Below are 21,628 nucleotides of genomic sequence, written 5' to 3' on the forward strand. Positions count from 1 at the left end.
CTGCGGGCTGGCTCCAGCCTGGCTCCAGCCTGCACACTGCCCTCCCGCCACATTACAAAGCGACGGACAACACTGAAGGCTTCGCATGCTGTAAGGGCCAGACATGCGTCCCTGTGGTGCAAGCTGCTTCACACCAATCCAGATGCAGCAAGGGGACACAGTCACAGCTGCCTCCACTCAGCCTCACACTGCGAATGTCAACACAGGGTGAAGTTCCTCCAGGATGAAGACAGCAGAAAATGAAGAAAAGTGACTGTGCATACCACATGACCTCACTCATTCAGAGTCACTGTTCCCTCTTGCTGTCAGGACACTACTCCACCCCAGGCAGGAGGATGCCCCTGAGTGGTGCTACCATCACAAGGTAGCATGGTGAACCACGGCACACGACTGCCAGGCCTGGCCATCCATGCAAACTACTCACCACGGGCAGTTTGGAGAAATCCCCTGCCTTCACCCCCTGCTCCCCAACCTCCTTGGCCCACCTGCAGTTCCTCTTAGGCTTTGTCCTGGCACACTGGGGTGCCCTCTTGGCCCAGCTCAGGCCTTCACTCACCAGCACAGCTTCTGTGGCATGCCCGCCCTGTGCCCATCCTACCCCTCCACTGCAGGATCCTTCTGTGCACCCACAGAAACCCTGGGCTTGGCCATCAGGGTAAAGGGCCTGTTTGCCTTGAGGCTGCTCCGCAGCCCATCTGTCTAGAAAACCGGGGGCAGATGTCTGGCACAGCAGTTAAAGCACTGCATGGGACACCCCCATTCCACATCACAGTGCCAGCTTCAAGCACAAGCTATTCTGTTTTTTTCATTCAACTTCCTGCTAACACACGATCACACCCTAGCTCCCAGATGAGAGACCCGGACTGAGCTCCAGCCTGCGGGGTCCCACCTGCCCCAGTCCTGGCTGTTGCAGGCATTCATGGACTGAACCCCAGACAAAAGATTTCTCTATGTCTCTCTGCTTTCCTTTCTGTGTCTCTCTTTCAAATAAAAATGAAAATTTTACACAAAATTAAAATAAAATATTCTAATGTGAAAAAATACAAGTAACCTCATGAGGGATCTTTCTTAAGAAATCCACCCCAAGACATGGGCTGGCACTGTGGCTCAACAGGCTAATCCTCCACCTATCAATGCTGGCATCCCATATGTGCACCAGTTGATGTCCTCCCGGCTGCTCCACTTTCCATCTAGCTCCCTTGCTCATGGCCTACAAAAACAGCAGAGGATGGCCTAATGCCTTGGGACCCTGTGCTCATGTGGGAGATGCCAGAAGACGCTCCTGGCTTCAGCTCCAACCACTGCAACCATTTGAAAAGTAAACCAGTAGATAGGAGACTTTCTGTCTGTCTTTCCTCTTTATAAATCTGCGTTTTCAATAAAAATAAGTAAGTCTTTAAAAAAAACAGAAAAGCTTTTGTTCCGTCTGAACTCACTTTGAAATCAGAATCTAAGCCTTTGAAACGGACATTCTGTATGATATTTTTCATTTTCTAATATTACTTTCTATTTTTTTAAAAAGATTTATTTATTTTTATTGGGAAGGCAGATATGCAGAGAGGAGGAGAGACAGAGAGGAAAGTCTTCCATTTGCTGATTCACTCCCCAAGTGACCGCAACGGCCGGTGCTGTGCCGATCCAAAGCCAGGAGCCTCTTCCAGGTCTCCCACACTGGTGCAGGGTCCCAAGGCTTTGGGCCATCCTTGACTGCTTTCTCAGGCCACAAGCAGGGAGCTGGATGGGAAATGGAGCCACCGGGATTAGAACCGGTGCCCATATGGGATCCTGGCACGTTCAGGGCAAGGACTTTAGCTGCTAGGCCATGTCCTGGGGCCCTACTTTTTACTTTTAATCTCTACATTTAGTCATTCCTTATCAGCATTTTAGTTAACAATAAATGTAATTAGTAGCAAATAAGTATATAAATATATACTATGTAGCTATACTATTATACAAATATATAAGTATAAATAAATGCAAGCCCTAGAAACAGTCTCTACACCAATAATGTAACAGACAAAACAGAAATGACCACAAACCACCAGCACTAGCACATTTTGTTTTTGGTAAGCAGAATTGGCACATTTTTCGTTCAACACATAACTGTATTAATTTCTATGCAAATAAGGAAGCTCATGGTTTATAAGCCCTGTATCTACTCCTATGCAATTTTTCCTACATTTTATCTCAAAAGGCACAGAGACAGTCAGTCTTGAGTCATCCTCAGAAAATCTGGTCAGCAAATCTTGGCAGACATCCTATTGGAAAGCTTTTTCTATCTTCTATATTTCAAATAATGATGTAATGCATTTCAATGTATTTATTTTTATTGGAAACACAGATCTACAGAGAGAAAGAAAGAGAAAAAGATCTTCCATCTGCTGGTTCATTCTCCAGATGGCTGCAAAGGCCAGAGCTGAGACGATCCAAAGCCAGAAGCCAGGAACTTCTTCTAGATCCCCCAGGCTGGCACAGCGTCCCAAGGCTTTGGGCCATCCTCCACTACTTTCCCACTGGGAGCTGAAGCAACCAGGACCATGCCCACATGGGATCCTGGCACATAGGGGTTGAAGATTTAGCCTCTAGACTATCACTCCAAGCCAGTAATTCATATTCTTACACTTACATCTACAGGATGAATTCATAGCCCTAGAACTGCTGGGTCAAAGAACATGTTCATTTCACATATAAACAAATCTTGCTAAACAGTCTCTTCTCACCCTATTTCTCTATTTGCCCTCTTATCAATAAACTATGCTACTTAATTTTCATTCTAATATGTCAGTGTTTTACAAACCCTTCCCAATAAGCCTCAAGCTCCAGAAGAACACTGCTGCAATCTGGTAACCCCAGGGTTCAGCACCACTCAGCATGTCCTAAGTATCCACAGATCATTACAACAAAGGACCAAAAGGTAAAGTTTACTTTTAATAAACTAAGTAGCAAATATGCCTAAAATATTAGCAATTTTTATCCTTTCAGAATGGGAGGAAGAAAGAGGTAAGAAAGAATGAATGGATTGTTCTTTTTGTTTACTAGACGGCAAACAAACGCTGTCTCCTGTATATACTAAGAAAACAGGAAGAGCAGGTGCTGTGACAGAGCAGACTGAGCCTCAACTGCCACACCCACATTCTTATCAGAATGTCAACTCAAGTCCCAGGAATCCTACCTATCATCCAGCTCCTTGTCAATGCACCCAGGAAACAGCAAATGAATGTCCAAGGACTTCTTGCCCCACCGGGAAAACCCTAATGGGCTTCCAGGTTTGTGGCTTCGCCTGGCCCAGTTCTACTGATTGCAGGAATTGGGGGAGTGAACAAGTGAATGCATAATATCTCTCTGTCTCTCTTTCACTGAGCCTTTCAAGTAAATAGATATTTATGTATTTAAAAAAGAGAGGAAAATATTATATTCCTCGGATCTGCACTTCTGTCTCCTATCATGCCACTATTTCTTAAGGTCTCCTTAAGGTAAGAGCTACATCTCCAATGGGGCTGCTTCCCTGGAAATACTAGCAAGACCCGACTCTCCCTCAAACTGCCCTGTGAACACTCTCGAAGTCCTAAAATACTGCAGAAACCCATACCATCCCTGCTGGGAGAACTCTGGCAGCACAGCTTGCACGCGCGCCACTAGCCCAGATCAAGGGCTCTTATCAGAAACAAGGGGGTAACTCGAGCCCCTGGCCAACCCACCTCTCCACAGGCCAGTGGCTTCTGCTATCAGGTTGCACAAATGCCTGGAAACCTTACACCACCTGGGAAGGAAAAAGCAACTGGGTGCCCCAACCCTTCCATCCGCAGCTTAGGGAAGGAGCACTAACCTGTGCAATATGGCGGCCCTAAGAGACGCAGCAGCCCTAATCACCTGGGCCCACAGGAACAGCACAGGGAGATTAGGACCGAGTGGAAGTGGCATTCCTGTGAAGTAGGGGCCCACCCCTAAGGACCTCATTCTCCTTCTCCAAACAGGCACCTGGAACCCCCATCCTCCACCAAGCCCTCCAGGAGACAAAGGTCAGCTACAGACCAACTCTGAAAAGCCAAGAACCAGGTCTAAGCTTGATATGCCTAATGGTATGTCTGAATAAGAATTCATGACTCCAGTAAATGGAAGAAGGCTAGGCCTTATCTGTGCAGCACCAGTTCTTACTTCCCATCCAGGCTCAGCCACAGAGAGACCAGATGGCTGGACAGAGCGCTCACCTGTCCTGGGACCTCCCAATTTTGGCAACCACTGGCAATTAGGGTGGCTGGCCATAGTAGGAATTAAACCCTCCTTTCCCACAAGTCAACCCCGTTAATTGGTTCTCCTGACAGCACTGGGATTCAGCGAGAATAAGCATAGGAACCTGGGATCTCTAAGGTAGACAAAATGTCACACTGAATAAAATCATACCACAGTTTGATTCTGTGCGCAGGGACTGTGGGCAAAGCCTGAGCATCTTGCTACAGCAATGATAAATAAGCTCCAAGCCCCACAATGAGCCCTACCGGTGCTAGGAAGGCCCAGCAGCCAGGGCCACTCATGCGGCAGATGACATCCTGAGTTGTCAAATGATAATGCTTGAGTAACTGCTTAAAAACCTCTTCTCCCAGGATGAAACCCGGACCTTGGAGGGTTAGATTTCCACAGGGGTGTGTTTAACCACTGTGCTTAGGTTTTTAGGAACCTGAGGTCCCAGGTAGCACCCTGCTGTGTGCGATTTTTCTCATGCAGAGGCTGGGTCTTTGTGTTTGTCTTTGTTGAGGAAAAGAGGTTCTGCACTGTGTATTGTGTATTTTATTCCAGACATCTCTACTAGAAGTCTGGTACATGCAAGTCCATGATCTATTTTAACAAAATTTCAATACATGGGCCTGGTACAATGGCTCAACTGGCTCATTCTCCTTCAAGCATTGGGATCCCATGTGGACTCCAGTTCACATCCCAGTTGCCAGCTTCCTGTCATGGCCTGGGAAAGCAGCAGAGGACAGCCCTAAGCCTTGGGACTCTGCACTCCTGTTGGAGACCTGGAAGAGGGTCCTGGTCCCTGGCTTTAGATAGGCTCAGCTCCGGTCACTGTGGGTCAACTGGGGAGTGAGCCAGCGGGTAGAAGATCCTTCCTTGTTTCTCCTTCTCTCTGTAAATCTGTGTTTCCAATAAAAATAATTTTAAAAAGATTATTTTTATTGCAAAGTCAGATATACAGAGAGGAGGAAAGAAAGAGAGGAAGATGTTTCATCCGATGGTTCACTCTCCAAGTGGCCGCAACGGCTGGAGCTGAGCCAATCTGAAGCCAGGAGCTTTTCTGTGTCTCCCATGTGGGTGCAGGGTTCCAAGGCTTTGGGCTGTCCTCAACTGCTTTCCCAGGCCACAAGCAGGGAGCTGGATGGAAAGTGGAGCTGCTGGGATTAGAACTGGCGCCCATATGGGATCCCAGCACTTTCAAGGTGAGGACTTCAGCCACTAGGCCATTATGCTGGGTCCAAAATAAATAATTTTTTAATTCCAATTCAAATCATTGGCTACATCCAAATCAGTGAATAATGAACAGGTTCAGTGCTGACTTCAAGTTCTATATGAACCAGCTCTCAGATAATGGGGTAATGTACTCAATATTAAACAGAAGGCATGCAAGAATAGTGGCATTCCTGTTCCTCACCTGTCATCCCTTTTCGGACTTCGGAGCCTTGGAAAGGGATGAGACACAGCCCAAGGTATGGGAAGGCACACTAGCTCTGCCACTTGCCAGCACCAGGCTCAGAGGTACATTTTTGCCACCTGAAGAAATGGGGAGGAGAATCAGCCACCCTCCAGGGCTGGAGGACAAACAAAAGGGACTCCATAAACTATGAAAAACATAATATTCATCTAACTTGAATCACCATGTTTCAAACTTAAGAGACAGTAATTACAGAAAAAATCAACAAAAAATTTTAAGGAGATTTCTAAAAATAGAGACTACATAAAGGCTGATAAATTTCTTTCAACACTTATTATATTTTTATTACAATATATCCTTGGTACTGAAACTAAAGACATATATTTCTATCTTTAAGGAATTCACAAAAAAAAATAAGTTCAAGAAAACAGGCCTGGTTAAGAATAAGCAGCCATTTTATGTTGACCACACACCATGTGCCCTGAGCATGCTGTACACACCAATTCATATTCTCAAATTAACCCTAGAGCCTAATTTACAAAGAGAGAAGCTGGTGTTAGGTTAAGAAATTTCAGGTCACACTGCTGCGAAATGGAAAAGCTTGGACTCCAACTCCGATCTGCCTGCAAGGCCACTCCCAGAACCACAAATGAAAGCTTCAGCAGGCCCTATTACATGTAAAAACCTCAATCGCTGATGGGGTGACTGTCGAAAAGCCAGACACCAGGAAATGCAGGGTACCTGCTAGTGCCTGCATCCAACACAACACGGGAGGCCTGGTGAAGGTGGGCGAGCAGGAGGCAGCGGGCATGCGGAGACATTTCACTAAAGTCAGGCTGACGAACTGAAAGGCAGGAACCAACGTCGAGGTAGGAAACCTGGACACAAACCCCGACTTCATTAAGCCTGTTTGGAAGACGCTACACAACACCTACCTACGACAACTGCCGTGTGGTGGTCTGCAAATGTGTTGGATCCTGATTGCCAAGTTTATTCAATCTTTTTACTTGGGAGGGGGAAGGGGTAAGAATACCTATTATCATTTCTCAAAAAGCAATCAGTGGATTACAACTCAAGATACTCAATTTCCTCACTTAAAACAGGATGCTTGGCCAAATACTTCAAGCTGGTTTCTTCAAGACCTGGGCTATTGCTAACCAAGTCACTGTTAATAATTTATCTAAAATTAATATTGCAGAAAATAACGAAACTAAAATCCAAGAAGGGAAAATAATCACTATGCCATGCTCAAGAAAATCAAATTAAGGGATCCTCTACCAAGGTTTTCCAGGGCTGAAGAGCAGAGCCCCCTGGGTAATATTCCAAACCACTAGCCAGAAGTGCATAGCAAGCACAAAGGGGACTGTGTGCTCCTCCAGATGCAGCGCTAGCTATTAATCACCACATTTTTATACAGCTGACAAAACCACTAATGGTCCCTGATAAGCACCTTTCTGGAAAGCTGCTGCCGCATGCCTAGGACATGCTTTATTTACTGCTTAATTCTGAAGGCAGGCAATGCCAGGTTAACTGATCTCCAACAATGTAAAACGTCGTCAGCTCAAAGCCAGACTGCTGCAGCACAAAGATCTATCAAGTATCACAAGCATCAGCTAAGGACCTAGAACACAAAGTAGGAAGACAGGAGATGGGTCTAAGCGGGCACTGAGTAGCAGCGAGGGATGGAGAGGAGGGAACCAACAGAAATAACTCCTAAACCAAGAGAGAGCCTAAGAACATGACCAGCAGTAGCTCCAGGTATCAAAAGTAGCAAAATCGGATTAAGTCTTGAGTCACACAGCAAATTCAAATACAATGTACAAAACATGCAGCAAAATCATCAGTAACAAGCAGGGATATATATGAAAGCGACACTCCCAGCACAGCTGTGCAACACGACTCTCCCTTCTGGACACGGCTGCTTCTCGGCGCTCACAGAGCCACCCAGCATGAAGCCACAGGCACATTTTCCAAACAAGCAGTACCAACTCATGTAGGCCTTGTCCAAGCTCCCGCTGTGAGGCAACCATTATGGACACGTGCTGATGTTCCAGCGAGGTCCATCCACCCATCATGTGCCAGACACCAACAGTAACTGCATTCCTGGGTGTTCGAGGTCCAAACCAATGAGTTAAGCTTCATGGATGCTGGGAGCCACCACAAAACAGCTTCCACAAAACAGTTGCCAGTTTTTACTCTGAAATCACACAATCCTACTGTCCACATCCTAGAAATCAAGACATAGCAGGTGAACACTGTCCACACCAAGTACTGAGACAAGGCACAGCAACAGCTTTCTGCTTCCACGGACGCTTTGCAGGGCAGGGAGCTGAGTAAGAATAAGACAGGAGAGGACATTACCAGAAACCAACAACTCCAGTCTTCACCAGAAATCACTACCCATCCTTTCACGAATGTTTGTGAAGCACTGAACTAAAAAGGGGGTGGGGGGAAGGAAGAAAAAGACAAGCAAACTCGAAGCTGTAACTTCCGCCGGAGAGGACAACCTCTGAAGCTCAGGTCCAAGCAACAAGGGCTAACTGTGCAGCTGCGCCTCTCCTTGCCCAGTTCCAAGATAAACAGAGCAGACCCATCAGGAAGCCCCACTAACTTTCAGCAAACAGAATGAGTCTTCTTGTTGGAGGACAAGCCACACACCCCTGAAATGATGCCCTAAATGAAACCCATACAACTCTGAGTTGGAAATCATCCTGACGGACAGCAATTAACGCCCACTGCCCCAAAGGGCTGCAATGTGCAGAGGAAAAAATGCTCACAAAAAAACAACTACAGCAACTTGCCATGAGCCTTAGAGTTGGACAGCACAGGCCTACAGCTACAGTACCAGAACAGCTTCTGTCACACCCCAATCCCCAGAGCTGGGAGTCCTGCAGCCACCTCACCTCCCCAGGCTAAACCACACTTTGCTTGTGATATCACCAAATCCGATCCAAAGAAATCAGGGCCTTCAGAAAGAAAAATAAACATTATGCCTCCTGAAAAACCACACAACTGGAATAAAATACACAATACACAGTGCAGAACCTCTTTTCCTCAACAAAGATGAATACAAAGACCCAGCCTCTGCATGAGAAAAATCGCACACAGCAGGGTGCTGCCTGGGACCTCAGGTTCCTAAAAACCTAAGCACAGTGGTTAAACACACCCCTGTGGAAATCTAACCCTCCAAGGCCCGGGTTTCATCCTGGGAGAAGAGGTTTTTAAGCAGTTACTCAAGCATTATCATTTGACAACTCAGGATGTCATCTGCCGCATAAGTAGTGTTTATCATGATCCCTCAGCCAAAACTTCTAGATGCCACGTAGTACAGGACTCATCAAGAGGAAGTTATAATACCAAAGTTCTGTCTCGTCCCCTTCTGGAAACTTGCTTTACTCTTTCAAAACCTAACAGACCAGAAGCACTTCACAGCATAAGCGCTGGCCCTTAAAGAGACCCCCTAACCAAGGCAGCAAGGGAAGTTCCGAGGCTGGCCACCAGACAAGGATTACAAAGCCTAAACCAGAAGCCATGAAAGAAGCGGGAGGGGACAGCAAGGGCTACAGAAAGAGAATTTCTGTGAAATATTTCTGTGAATCTATTCCCAAAGCTGAGAATTCAAAGAATTGTATCAAACTTCCTAATCATCAAACATACCCAAAATGAATGATCTGAAAAACACAGCATGGGTTTGTTTGTTTGTTTAAAGTCCTGTAGCTTAGAATTTTCCCTGGATCCAAAACCAAACTATCATAGCTGATGAAATGCTCCAGCTGAGAAGGGAAAGGTTAAGGTCCACAGCTCATCAAATAAGCCCAGCCCGAAAGGGTGGCCAGGGAGCTGCCACGCTCCAGAAACCCCCAGCAGCATGCAGCAGAGGCAGATCAACAGCTGCTCCAATGGACTGGGACAGGGCAGCTCTAATTGCCCCGGGCGCCGCTGTCTTTCCTCTTTTCTTCCTGGGCCACACCATCACAAAGGAGCTTTTTACACATGCGCGCACGCACACACGTGCGCTCAATTAATAACAGCACAGGAAACTAAGTATCAGGTTGCCATGCCCACCCAACACACTGAGCAGTTAAATTCCACCCCAGCTCCGTGCGCAGAAACCCCTCTCTCACCTTTAACCCTGCTATCAATGAAAAGATCAGGTAACATGCACACATCAAACAACTCACAGGCTTTTTGGGAGCTGGAAAGCGGCAAGGGCCAGCCAGACTCCTCTGGGAAAATCTGGAGAAACAATTAAAGCCATGTGCAGGCCCCAACTGGGAGGCAAGAAAGACCAAGCACAGTTCTGCAAGAAGCACAGCTATCTCCAGGACTCAAGCAGGCACTGAGCTAACTCCTGCAGATCCCTAGGTCTGGGGAGGCAGACAGGGGATCAAATGCTCCACAGCATGTTCCATGGGGAACCTTGTTCTGTCAGGAGCCATCTGGAGAGCTGTAACACCTTTCCTAGGTCACACAAAACAATCAACTTAGAAATTAGTTTGCGATGGATTTACCGGATTTTGAGTCCCACCTGCTATTGTCTTGGCAGGGTCAGACCAAATGATTCTGCATGCCTTATAGTCCAGCCCCATGAGCTGGACACTCCACACCCCTAACAGTCCTATAGCTGTGGGCGGGTGGGTGGGAGGAGGTGGGCTGAAGAGTCACAGAAGGCACCCAAGAGGAGTCAGGATCTAAACTGCTGACTGAAGGCTGAACCTGACATTTGAGATGGCACAAAACAGTGCGCAAGCGCAGGTTAAAAGAGGCAGAGACACAGGGATATGATTTTGGGTAAAATGCAACAAACATAAAAGCACAGAGACATGAATCAGCCCATGTGGCAAGTTCCTAGAGGGCCGGCACTGCAGCACTGCACATTAAGCTGCCACTTGCAACACAGGCATCCCATACAAGCTGTTCTGCCTCCGATCCAGCTCCGTTAACACGAGTGGAAAAGCAGTAGAAGGCCCAAATCCTTGGGGCCCTGTCACTCACATGTGAGGCCCAGGCTCCAGGCCTCTGTCTAACCTGGCTGGTACAGCCACTTGGGGGAATGAACCAGCAGATGAAGATATGTCAATTCTCTCTCTCTCTCTGTCCCTCTGGAGATCCCTCCCTCCCTGTTCTCTCTGGAGAATAATTATTTAACAAAAAAAAACAAAAAAAAAAGGATGGAATGAAGGAAGAAGAGAGAGTGAGAAAGCTACCAGTCCCTGGCTGTGGACTTGAGGTGGAGTGTGCCAAGAGGGCTAGAAACAGAGACAAAAGTCAGGCCAGAAGGACCTGAGAGGTCAAACTGCAGACGGACTTCACCCTGCGGCCAAACGCAAGCTCTCACAGGATTGCAGCAAGACTAGCAGTCAGATTGTCTTTCAGATGGATCACTCTGCTGGTATTGTGGAGGTTGTTTGTGTCTCTAGAAAGGACAGCACACAGGCAGCCCAGCTCAATTCGCACAAGCCAAGAGGAGAAAGGTGTGAATATCAGATTGTAACATGTCTAGCCAACAACCCTTTTTCAAAGAAAAAAAATTGATTGACTGATTTGACAGTAAGATCTTACAGAGTGAGAGAAGCAAAAGGTCCTCTATCCGTTGGTTCACTCCCCAAACGGCCACAAAGGCTGCAGCTGAACTGATCTAAGGCTGGGAGCAGGAGCTTCTGAGTCTTCCACCTGAGTGCAAGGGCCCATCAGCATGGGTCATCCTCCACTGCTTTCCCAGGCCACAAGCAGGGAGCTGGATTGGAAGTGGAGTAGTTGGGACATGGGTATGTTGGCACCACAGGGCAGAGGATTAGCTGCTGTGCCACCGAGCTAGCCCCTAACCAACAAATCTTAGAAAAGCTGAAACACGAGCCCGGCACAGTGGCTTAGGGGCTCAAGTCCTCACCTTGAATGCACCCAGGATCCCACATGGGCACCAGTTTTAACCTCAGCTGCTCCACTTCCCATCCAGCTCCCTGCTTGTGGCCTGGGAAAGCAGTCGAGGACAGCCCAAAGCCTTGGGACCCTTCTGCGTGGGAATCTTGAGGAAGTTCCCGGCTCCTGGCTTCAGATTGGCACAGTACCAGCCATTGTGGCCACATGGGGAGTGAATTATCAGACAGCAGATCTTCCTCTTTGTCTCTCCTCCTCTCTGTATATCTGCCTTTCCAATAAAAATAAATAAAGCTTTTAAAAAAAGATAAAGAATAGCTGAAACACAACAGTGTACTGCTCCTGCACCACAGCGAGCGGCTCTGTCACTCTGGCCCAGTGGAGATCCCCTGTGTTCTATGAAATGCCCATACACACAGGTGCCGGGATGCACCAGTCGTTGCTCACTCCTAAGCAAAGAATGAAATGCCTCCTGGTCCTTTACCAAGAAAGCCCCCGGGACCAAGTGCACTGATCTGGACACTGCTATCTTCAGTCTGACCCAACTTGGCACTTCACTGGAAGCACAGTAAGTGCTCCATACTGACCTGGCAGGAAGAAGGAACTTACAGAGTACGGTGTGGAGGATACACGGAAAGCAAGAAACACACATTCAAGGCCAGGGTCCATGGCAAGCACTTCAAGGTATTCATTACTGTAATTCCTAAGAGTATGCTTCATTTTCCCACCTCGCAGATACAGGAGCAGGACCTGAGAAATGTGTGCGGCTTTGGTTGGTAATGTGGCCACTCGCTCGGTAAGCAGAGGGCCTGGATTCAAATCTAAAAGTGACAAACTGAACGATGGTTCTTCTCCACACCCTGTTACGGACAAGGACCTTCACAAAGTTACGGAAAGCACATTACACTTTTGTTTTTCACTTCCACACTTCCATTACGGTGTACCTTTCATTAGCCTTTACATTGCTTCTCTTAAAGATTTATTTATTTTTATTTGAAGAGCGTATTTACAGAGAAAAAGATATCCATCTTCTGGCTCACTCCCCAACAGCCAAAGCTGGACCAATCCGAAGCCAGGAGCCTGGAGCATCTTCCGGGTATCCCACACGGGTACAGGAGCCCAAAGCCAGGCCATCCTTCACCACTTTCCCAGGTGCATTGGCAGGGAGCTGGATCAGAAGTGGAGCAGGCAAGACTCAAACCGATATCCACATGGGATGCTGACACCACAGGCTAGAGGTTTAACCTATTATGCCATGACCCAGCCCCACACATTACTTCTAATTGCATTTTTTCATTTATTTTTGAAGTAACCCCCCCAATATATGAAAACAAATATGATCATATACTAAAGTTGGCAATAACAGTAATAGTAAGTCATGTCTCCTTTTTAAAGACAGAGAGGGAAGCCCTATTTCTTGGGCTCAGATCCAGGCATCAACCAGAAATTGCAGTCACAATCGAGTGACCCCCAACTGGAATCTCCAAACACTGCTTAAATAGACCACTCCTGAGGAAGGCTGACCAAAAGTGTTCAGACTCAAGTAATCAAAGCAATGTGGCTATTCTCCAGACACATACACCAAACTTCCAGACACTCACTCGGAGCCGGAAGATAAGATCTGGAAAAACTCATGGCTGACTGTCTGCCAGCTAGCTATCTTTGAGGAAGTGATTTCCCAGGATACTGAACCCACCCAAATTACAGAAATCTGTCCACGATTCACATGGCAGTTCTGATCCGATTTGTCCCAATCCTGGCTCAAGCAGCTTTGCACCAGCCTCCTAACTAGATCAGCAGCCAGCCAATGGGTTTACTCAAGTTGATCTGTGGTGGATTAGATAATGAAACCTTAGCCATGTAAGCTGCCTGCTTCTACTCAGACCATAAGGGAGAAGAATAAGAAACCCAATACTCCTAGGGGCCACCCAAAACACCAAACGCACTTGCCATCCCTCGCCCCATCTGTTTGCTCCTGCTCCAATTACCGCCATTTCCTCCCCTTCCCCCCAGCTCTTCCCTGCCTGCCGTGGCAGTATGGGTGCTGCCACAGAATAAAGATGCCTACCATGTCTCACGAAAATGCAAACAAAGCCACCGACAAAAATGACTGCCTCTATTGTTTCTACAAATTAACCAAGTCAGACATCCAAGCCCCGGCCCGAGAGATGTCAAACTGGAGACTCAACAGCAACAGCCATGTTTACACTAAGTGGTGCGCTCGACTTCTTTTCCCTCGTCCTCTAATCTTGAGGTCTGTCTGCACCAGTCTGCTTTATAACAAAATGAAAGCTAAATCTCTAGTAAGCTTCTGTTGTGTTCACATGTCAGTATGACAGGAAAAAAAAAATGACTAGATGGCTAGAAGATGGGAGAGGGAGTGGAGACAAATTTAGCCCAGGCTTATCCCTTGAGGCACCCTCTTTGAAATCAGATCTTTCTTTTTCTTAAATTCATTCCTAGTTTCATCTTCACAGGCTTCCTCGGAAGGCGCACAAAGGTCGTCATTTTGACATGACTATGCCTCAGTTTCTCTATTTACAATATCCACTCTGCTGGGAGTATTAGAGGGTACTCGTGTACTCTCAAAGCCCGGGTACCGAAGCCTCAAAGCCCACCATAATGGTAACAGAGGTGGGATCTCAAGAGAAGAATCGGGTTTAGAAGGGGGTCATGAAGCCGGGGCCATTAAGATGGAGTTACACCCTCACAAGAATAGCAAACCAAACAGCTCCCCCCATCTGCCCAGGAACAGGCACACAGCCTAGGGGGGCGGTCGCACAGGGGCCAGGAGGAAGCCCTCAGCAGACTCCTTCACCTTGAACTGCGCCGCCTCCAGAGCTGTGAGAAGCAAGTCTGTGCTTTGTACATCACCCAGCCGATGCTGTATTCTGTTGTGGCAGCTCAGGAATCAGACCACCAGAAAAGAAATTTTCAGTAATTTTTGTGACTTTGCTTAGGAAACTTTTAAGGAAACCACATTATTTTCACAATTCTATTCAAAGGGGAGTACCCCGCTCACTCTGGGCACCAAACACCCAACAAGACATCCGTCTATGAGAAAATCAACTCAGCAACAAGCAAAAGGGAAAATCACTAGTTCAGTAAAATACAGCAACCACAAAGCCACTACAGAGCACCGGGACCCCCTCCTACACCCAGGAAGTGGTCTCCCAGCCACTGGAGGCAACTGCTAACAGAGACAATGTTAGCAGCCCATCCACGTGCCACCCCAGGATCAGGCCCAGGTACTCACTGGCTCACACACCAACCTTTCACAGCATAAAGAATTGTGCTAAAGGCTGTAACTAAAACAACTGAGGTGCATCCTAGGCAGCAGCCAAGTTCCTAGAAAGCTGCACTAAAACAGAAATTCTGTAATTCCAATCATTTAGAGTCACTAGAAAAGCCAGCCAAACAACTTCAGTCCCTAGTTCATTTTACATAGTCTGAACTTTGTAAAGGCGCACGCTTGCTGAAACCACCATGAACCTCGAACAGCCACCCATCCAACTCACTCAGTTAACGTCCCACCAAGTTAGCCTGCATCACTTCAGGGTACCCTCTCAAACTGCATTTCAGCTTTCAATCTGAACCTGCTGCCTCCCTCTTGCACTAAGGTTTCTAGACCTGTGCTAGAAACCTAGCATCCAATAAAGCCCCTAGATAATGCCCTGGAAGACACCCAACCCTTCCCCTCACCCTCCGGGACTCCTTCTGGGTCTCAGGATTGTAACACAAACCCCGCGGGCTCTCCAGTGCCCAAAGTTACACTTCAGAAAAGTAATAATTTACTCCACCAGCTTAGAGGCTACAACTCAATCGGAATATGAGGAATTAGAGCGGCAGCTCTGTTTAGTAAGCAGCCTTGGGAAATTAACCCCAACAAATGATTATTTTGCAAAAAGGGGTTAATCCTTTGACAGTCACAGAGATTGGGGCGTTCTGTGCCAGTATATTCACCCCAGAATTCAGTGATTCTTTTTTAATCCTTTATTTATTTGCAAATAATACACATCAACTGCAATTTTACAGGTCCTGGGCACTCAGCATGCCCGCAAACTGTCAAGTGTTGTGAAGGATAAACACACATAGTTCCTCTTCTTTTACTTTTTTAATTCATTTTTATTTCTTCAAAAAGCAGAGTGACCAAAACAGAAGAGATCTTTCACCTGACCGTTTGCCCCTAAATGCCCACCAACAGCCATGGCTGGACCAGGTCACCAGGGGTCTGGAAATCCATCCTGGTCCAAGTACGAGATGCCACCTGCTACCTCCCAGGCGGTATCAGCAGGAAGCTGGATCGAAAGCACGGAACAGCCAGGACTTGAACCAGATACTTTGATAGGGGACCCAGGTGTTCAAGCAACACCCATCCCGACGTTTCTGTTTCAGGAGTCTATAATCTTACTAGGAAAACAAAAATAGTAAAACAAGAGTAATACAAGATGATGCATAAATAAGCATCAGTATTACACACCAAAGTCAGGAAAGACTTCTTAGAAGGAGCTATGACCTCAGGAAAGCCTCACTTGTGTTAAGATAAAGGAAAACACAAGCGCTTTAAGACATAACCACACACCAGCCTGGCTACACCAAAATACTGTTAAGTGTATATCTACACAAGGCCCATAGGCTTTTCTAAAGGGCATTTGAGACCACCTGTCCCTGCTCTCTCTGCTGTCCTCCAACCTGCCCCACACACTTCCTTCTCAAGCCTCTGTCCCCGCCCCACACACACACTTCCTTCTCAATGCCTGGCAGGCAAAGGCGTTAGGCCTGCCCTGTTGCTCTCCCTCACACACCTGAAAGATACAAACCCTGGCAACATTCAAAGGCCAACAGCAGAGAGGCTTCCCTGGCCCCTTCAGCATTCTCCAGTCCCCACTTCCCTGTTCTTAGCCCTTCACATCACCTAACAACAGGTGCTGAGGGGTTGTGTCTTCTCGCTGGAATATCAGTTCCAGGAGACCAAGGGCTTTGTTTACCACTCTGCTCCTAGGGTTAAAACACCACCCAAGCATGCAACAGCTGGTCAATAAGCATTAGCCATATGAATAAACAACATTATTAAGCCTACAGACCTATGCACACCTTTTTTTTTTTATCAATTTGTTTCCCTACCAAGATTATATGTACCTTACACACATGGAATTGAACTTACATGTTTCAAAAATCAATTTGTACAAGTACTTTAATACACAATTGAGGAAACAAAAGCCGACAAATAAGGGGTTTCCCCAAATCCATCCATGGCATAAGGGGTTTCCCAAAAACCATCGGCCAGTAATGCTAAACCAACGACGACATGAACACCTGTGGGCTCTGGTGACAGACCTACAACCCTCAGAATGCATGAAAAACAAGGATTCTCTGGGGGAGCTCCCCGGTGTCCATTTCCACCCAAAGGAACGCACCTGCTCCTCCTTCTGTGCCTCCTCACCCCCTGCCAGAATCACCAGATGCTGCTCTATATCCAAATATCATTACTCTTTAAAAATCAAACAAAAAAGATTTACTTATTTTTTATTTGAAAGGCAGATTCACAGAGAGAAATAGAGAGAGTTCCTCCATCTGGTGGTTCACTCCCCAGATCACTGCAACAGCAAGAGCTGAGCCCGTTCAAAGCCAGGAGCCAGAGCTTCTTCTGAGCCTCTCACATGGGCACAGGGGCCCAAGGACTTGAGCCCTCCCTCACTGCATCCTCAGTTCATAAGCAGGGAGCTGGACCAGAAGTGGAGCTGCTGGGACACGAACTGGCACCCATATAGAATGCCAGCACTGCAAGGCAGAAGATCAGACTGACGTGCCACCACACCAGCCTCAAAATATGACTATTCTTCAGTAAGTCTGAAAGCAACAAGCCAACAATGGACTCCAGGTAGGACCAGAGGAGGGTGTAACTCTTTACCACGATGGGCAGAATAAAACAAGTGAACACACACTCATAGTACAGGCCCACACCAAGGCAGGTGTGTGAGCCTTGGTCTTCCCTTCCATTAACCAATCCTCCCTTGAGCCTCCTAGTCCTCCACAGGTCCCAGGGCCTCCAGGGCTTTTCCTTGTCACAATCCTTCTGGACAGTTCTACTGGAGAATGAAAGCAGGCAAACAAAAGAACTCAGAAGTAAGCAGCCAGGGGTGGCATTCCCCAAACCCAGAGAGGGAACAGAGCAGACTCCACAGAAGGCACCGCCATGCACACGACAACCATCACCATCAGCACGCCAGGCCCCGTCTCCAACACAGGAAGTCAGGCAGAGCCTGGAAAAGCTGGGAGCCAAGCACAGGAAGTCTGTTAGCGCTGCAGAGATTTCACAGCGTGCCCTCGTGGAGCGAGCACAGGCTAGGCACAGGAGGCCACGCTGCCAGCCCTGCACTCACCACCAGCTCCCCGGGCACTCAGCAAGCCACCAGTCCTCTTTGGACTTTGGCGCATCTATAAAAATAAGCCGATAAAAACACACTGGGGCTTGAATCCCCTCCAGAAATTTGATCAAAACTACTGATTTTCCTCCAGCAAACACACACACACACACACACACACACACACGATTCTGCTTAAGAATCTTCAAAGTCAGTCCAGGTTAAGAACCCCTGAAAAAAGATGTCACCCCTGGTCCCTCTCCTAACATTCTAGGATTCTGAGAACAAGCACTGGCCGGTGGCCCTCACTCACCTCTCCCAACACAAAGCGAACCCCAAAACCTATCCAAATCAACTGGCACTCATCCACACCTCTCCCACTCTACACAAATCAGTGCCCCTACCCGCGCTTGCCTTGGGGGCCACACCCCAGACTCCAGCCCGCTACTAAATCTACACCCCAGGACGGTGAAGCATGCAAACTGGAAGACACACGAGTGATTTCGAACTCATCAGCGCAAGCCGCAAAGTTACCCAGCCGCACCCCCGTGCCCAGGCCAGCCACCGCCTCCCCGGAACTGATTGAACCCACAACCCAAGCCACATCCCCTTTAGGCTCTCTCGAGGAGTTTTCTCGCTTTCCGGTCCTCTCTTCCAATCCATGGGGCTGCGAGGGCCGCCCCAAAATCAGAATCCTCCTCCTCCTCTTCCACCTCCTCTTTCTCCTCTCAGGAAGGTTTCCCACCACGACCCCCCTCGACCCTCCACTGGGCCACACAACCAGGTTTTCCCAGCTTCCACCCCATCCCAGAGACCCAAGCAAGGCTTTGAAGACGTGGACTCCATCCCTCTCACAACTCACTACCCCCCTCTCCAAGCCCCCAAATCCTATCCACTCGTCTCTGCAAGACTCAGGACTCTCTCGGGCACCCGGGATTCCTGCTGCACCCAGCTTCGCCCCATCTTCCAAGAAGGCCCCGGCCCGCCCCCTTCCTTCTCCCAGCGAGACCCCGCGCAGCCCTTCCCCCTCCTCCAAGCCAGCGAGCCCAGGCCGCCCCTCCAGGCCCGCTCCGCACCCCCGCGATAACGGGGCGCCCGGAACCGCGCGGTCACCTGCATCCCGCCGCCGCCGCCGTCGGCCGCCGCCGCCTCCTCGGTGCGCGGCCGCTTGCTCAGGCCGGGTTCGCCTCCGTCTCCTCCCGCTCCGGACACCGGCAGCTCCAGCTCCGACTCCCGCTTCATGCCCCGGGCAGCGGCGCCGGGCCCGAGCTGAGACGACGGCTGCTGCGGCTGGGCGCCTTCCGCCATCCGCCCGCGCCCCCCTCGCCTCCGGGAGCCGGGCGACCTGCCACAGGCCACCTCCCCCCCGTGGGCCTCGGCCCCGACTGTCGCGACAGGCGGGCGCGCGCCTGCCCCCGCCCCCCCGCGTGCGTGCGTGCGTGCGCGCGCGCGCGAGCCCGGCGCCCCCTCCGCGGCTCGTGCCCGCCGGCCCCCGCTTGGCTCTCCCGGCCGCCCGCCCGCGGGGTCGCCCGCGCTCGGGGCTCGCGACGGGCACTCGGGGCTCGCGACGGGCACTCGGTCGCGCCCCCGCACGCACACGCGGCAAACACCCGGGCCGGCCGCCGCTCGCGCTCCCGGAGCTCCTGGCTCGCTCACTCTTCCCTCACCGCACGCCGGCCGAGGGAGGAAGGGGGCGGTCCGGGCTCCCGAGGCGTGGGGAGGGCTGTTTATTTGGGGGAGGAGGGGGCCGAGATGGGGAGGAGGGGCGCGAGGTTGGGACGAGCTGACTGGCCGGGATCCTCCGACCCGCCACTGTGGCAGCACCGAGAAGGCGGGGAGAGAGAGAGAGAGAGAGAGAGAGAGATGGAAAGAGGGAAGGAGGGATCGGGATGGACGACTCCCGCCCGCGCGGGAGAGGCTGAGCGAGGGGTCGGCGGGGGCTGCGGCGAGCCCGCCGAGGGGGCGGGGCCAGCGCCCCTCGGCAATCTCCGCCGCCTCCGCGCCCGCCGCCCGAGGGAGGTCGGGAAGCGATCGGGGGAGCTCGGGAATCTCCGGCGTTGGGATTGTCCCGGAGGGCGAGCCGAGGCGCAGCGCCGCGCGGCTGGAGAGCCGGCCGGCGCCGAGGGGCGGGGCCTGTCGCCTTTGGGGGCGGGGCCGCAGCCTGGGGCAGGCGGAGAGAGGCCGGAGGGCCGGGCGGCGAGCTCCGGCTTTGTGCGCGGAGGTGTGATCTCAGTTCACCTGTGCGCTCGCCTCACGCTCTGCGTAGGCGGTGGGAGCGCCTTTTCCCGTGGAAAAATGGGAGTCTCGAGTTGGAGGGTCCAGGGTGCAGTCACTCACTTCTCCGTGACTCTCCAGCAGAGTTCCATCGTTACAGTCGTATTCCTGCTGTATGTAAGAGCTTGACGGTTGGCACAATGCATTCACACCCGGCTTGAGGCTGGTGAATAGGTGGGCACCGTGATCTCCATTTCACTGATGAACTGCAGACTTGATTAATGAAATCCTGCAGCAAAAACAAAGTGGCAACTGCCGTATCATATTCCCTTTATGTTACCTGTGTGACTGTTGATCAACTTTGTGCATGTGGGCAATAGATTTTCCTTCCTACTGTACTGCAGGGGGTAGTACCATGGCCATTTTCTGTAGCTTCCTTGACGTGCCCTGTATGTAAAGTTCTGGGAAGAAAGGAATGTGTGAGTGACCTAGATTGTGCTTAGGTTGCTTCATCCCTTTGAACCCTAGCTCCATCATTTGTAAAACTGGAGATTTTCAAGGATTGACTTGAAAGAAAGGTTTGGTTCACTCCCCCCAAAAAGCCACAGGACTGGGCTGGAGTCAGGAGCCTGGAGCTCCATCCGGGTCTCCCACATAGATGGCAGGGGCACAAGTTCATGGACCATAACCTGCTGCTTTCCCAGGCACATTAACTGGGAACGCAGAAACAGAGCAGCCAGAACTCAAATGGATACGGAAGCTGCTATCCCAAGCAGCTTACCCAGCTGGGCCACAATGCCAGCCCCAGGGAGATGGTTTTTATCAGTGGCTCAGACACATTATTCAGCATGGGGAGATACTTTTAATCATTACAACTGGAGAGCTACTGGCATCTAATGGGTAGAGGCCAGAATTGGTGCCAATATCTCCCCTTGTACAGGACAGTCCCCGTAAGAGTTATCTGGGGATGCGCATTGTGGCACAGCCTGTTAAGCCACCACCTAAGGTGCCCACAACCCAAATTGAAGTGCTTGGTCTGAGTCCCAGCTATTTCTCACTTGGTGTTTTTTGTTTTAAGATACCTTTATTTGGTGTTCAGGAAGAATTACAGAGAGTGAGGGAGAGGTCTTCCATCTGCTAGCCCACCCTCCAGATCACTGCAATGACCAGAGGTGAGCAAGTCCAAACCCAGGAGCCAGTAGTTTCCCCACTCCCAACCCCATCCCTCGGGTCTCCCGCATGGGTGCGGGGGCCCAGGTACTTGAGCGATCTTCCTCTGCTTCCCAGACTGTTAGCCAGGAGCTGAATCACCTGGGGCCTGAACCAGTGCCCACATGGAGTTCCAGCATTGCGGGGGACAGCTTTACCCACTACACTGCAACACCAGCTCCAGAGTCCTCTCCTCTGATGTAACTTCTTGCTAACGCACTTGGGAGGCAGCAGGTGATGGTCCAAATGCTTGGGTCACTGCCACTCGTGTGGGAAGCTCTGATGGAGGTCCAAGTTCCTTATCTCAGCCTGGTCC

General features: G+C 49.7%; 1 protein-coding gene across 8 annotated transcripts in view; it reads right to left on the reverse strand.

Annotated features, from left to right (window-relative positions):
* Positions 1 to 19,256, reverse strand: part of RBFOX2 (RNA binding fox-1 homolog 2) — a 252,771-nt gene extending 233,515 nt beyond the window's left edge. For 7 of the 8 annotated variants that reach the window (XM_040985298.1, XM_040985316.1, XM_040985285.1 and 4 more), the window contains exon 1: positions 19,003 to 19,197. In XM_040985298.1, the coding sequence (XP_040841232.1) occupies positions 19,003 to 19,197 (195 nt within the window). Of the gene's footprint in view, positions 1 to 19,002 lie in introns of all 8 variants that reach the window. The other variant, XM_040985307.1, reaches the window with a different exon arrangement.
* Between the last annotated feature and the right edge of the window lie 2,372 nt (positions 19,257 to 21,628).

The sequence above is a fragment of the Ochotona curzoniae genome, unplaced genomic scaffold (genome assembly GCF_017591425.1).
Source record: "Ochotona curzoniae isolate NIBS_2020 unplaced genomic scaffold, NIBS_Ocur_1.0 contig_1014, whole genome shotgun sequence".
Classification (NCBI taxonomy): Eukaryota; Metazoa; Chordata; class Mammalia; order Lagomorpha; family Ochotonidae; genus Ochotona; species Ochotona curzoniae.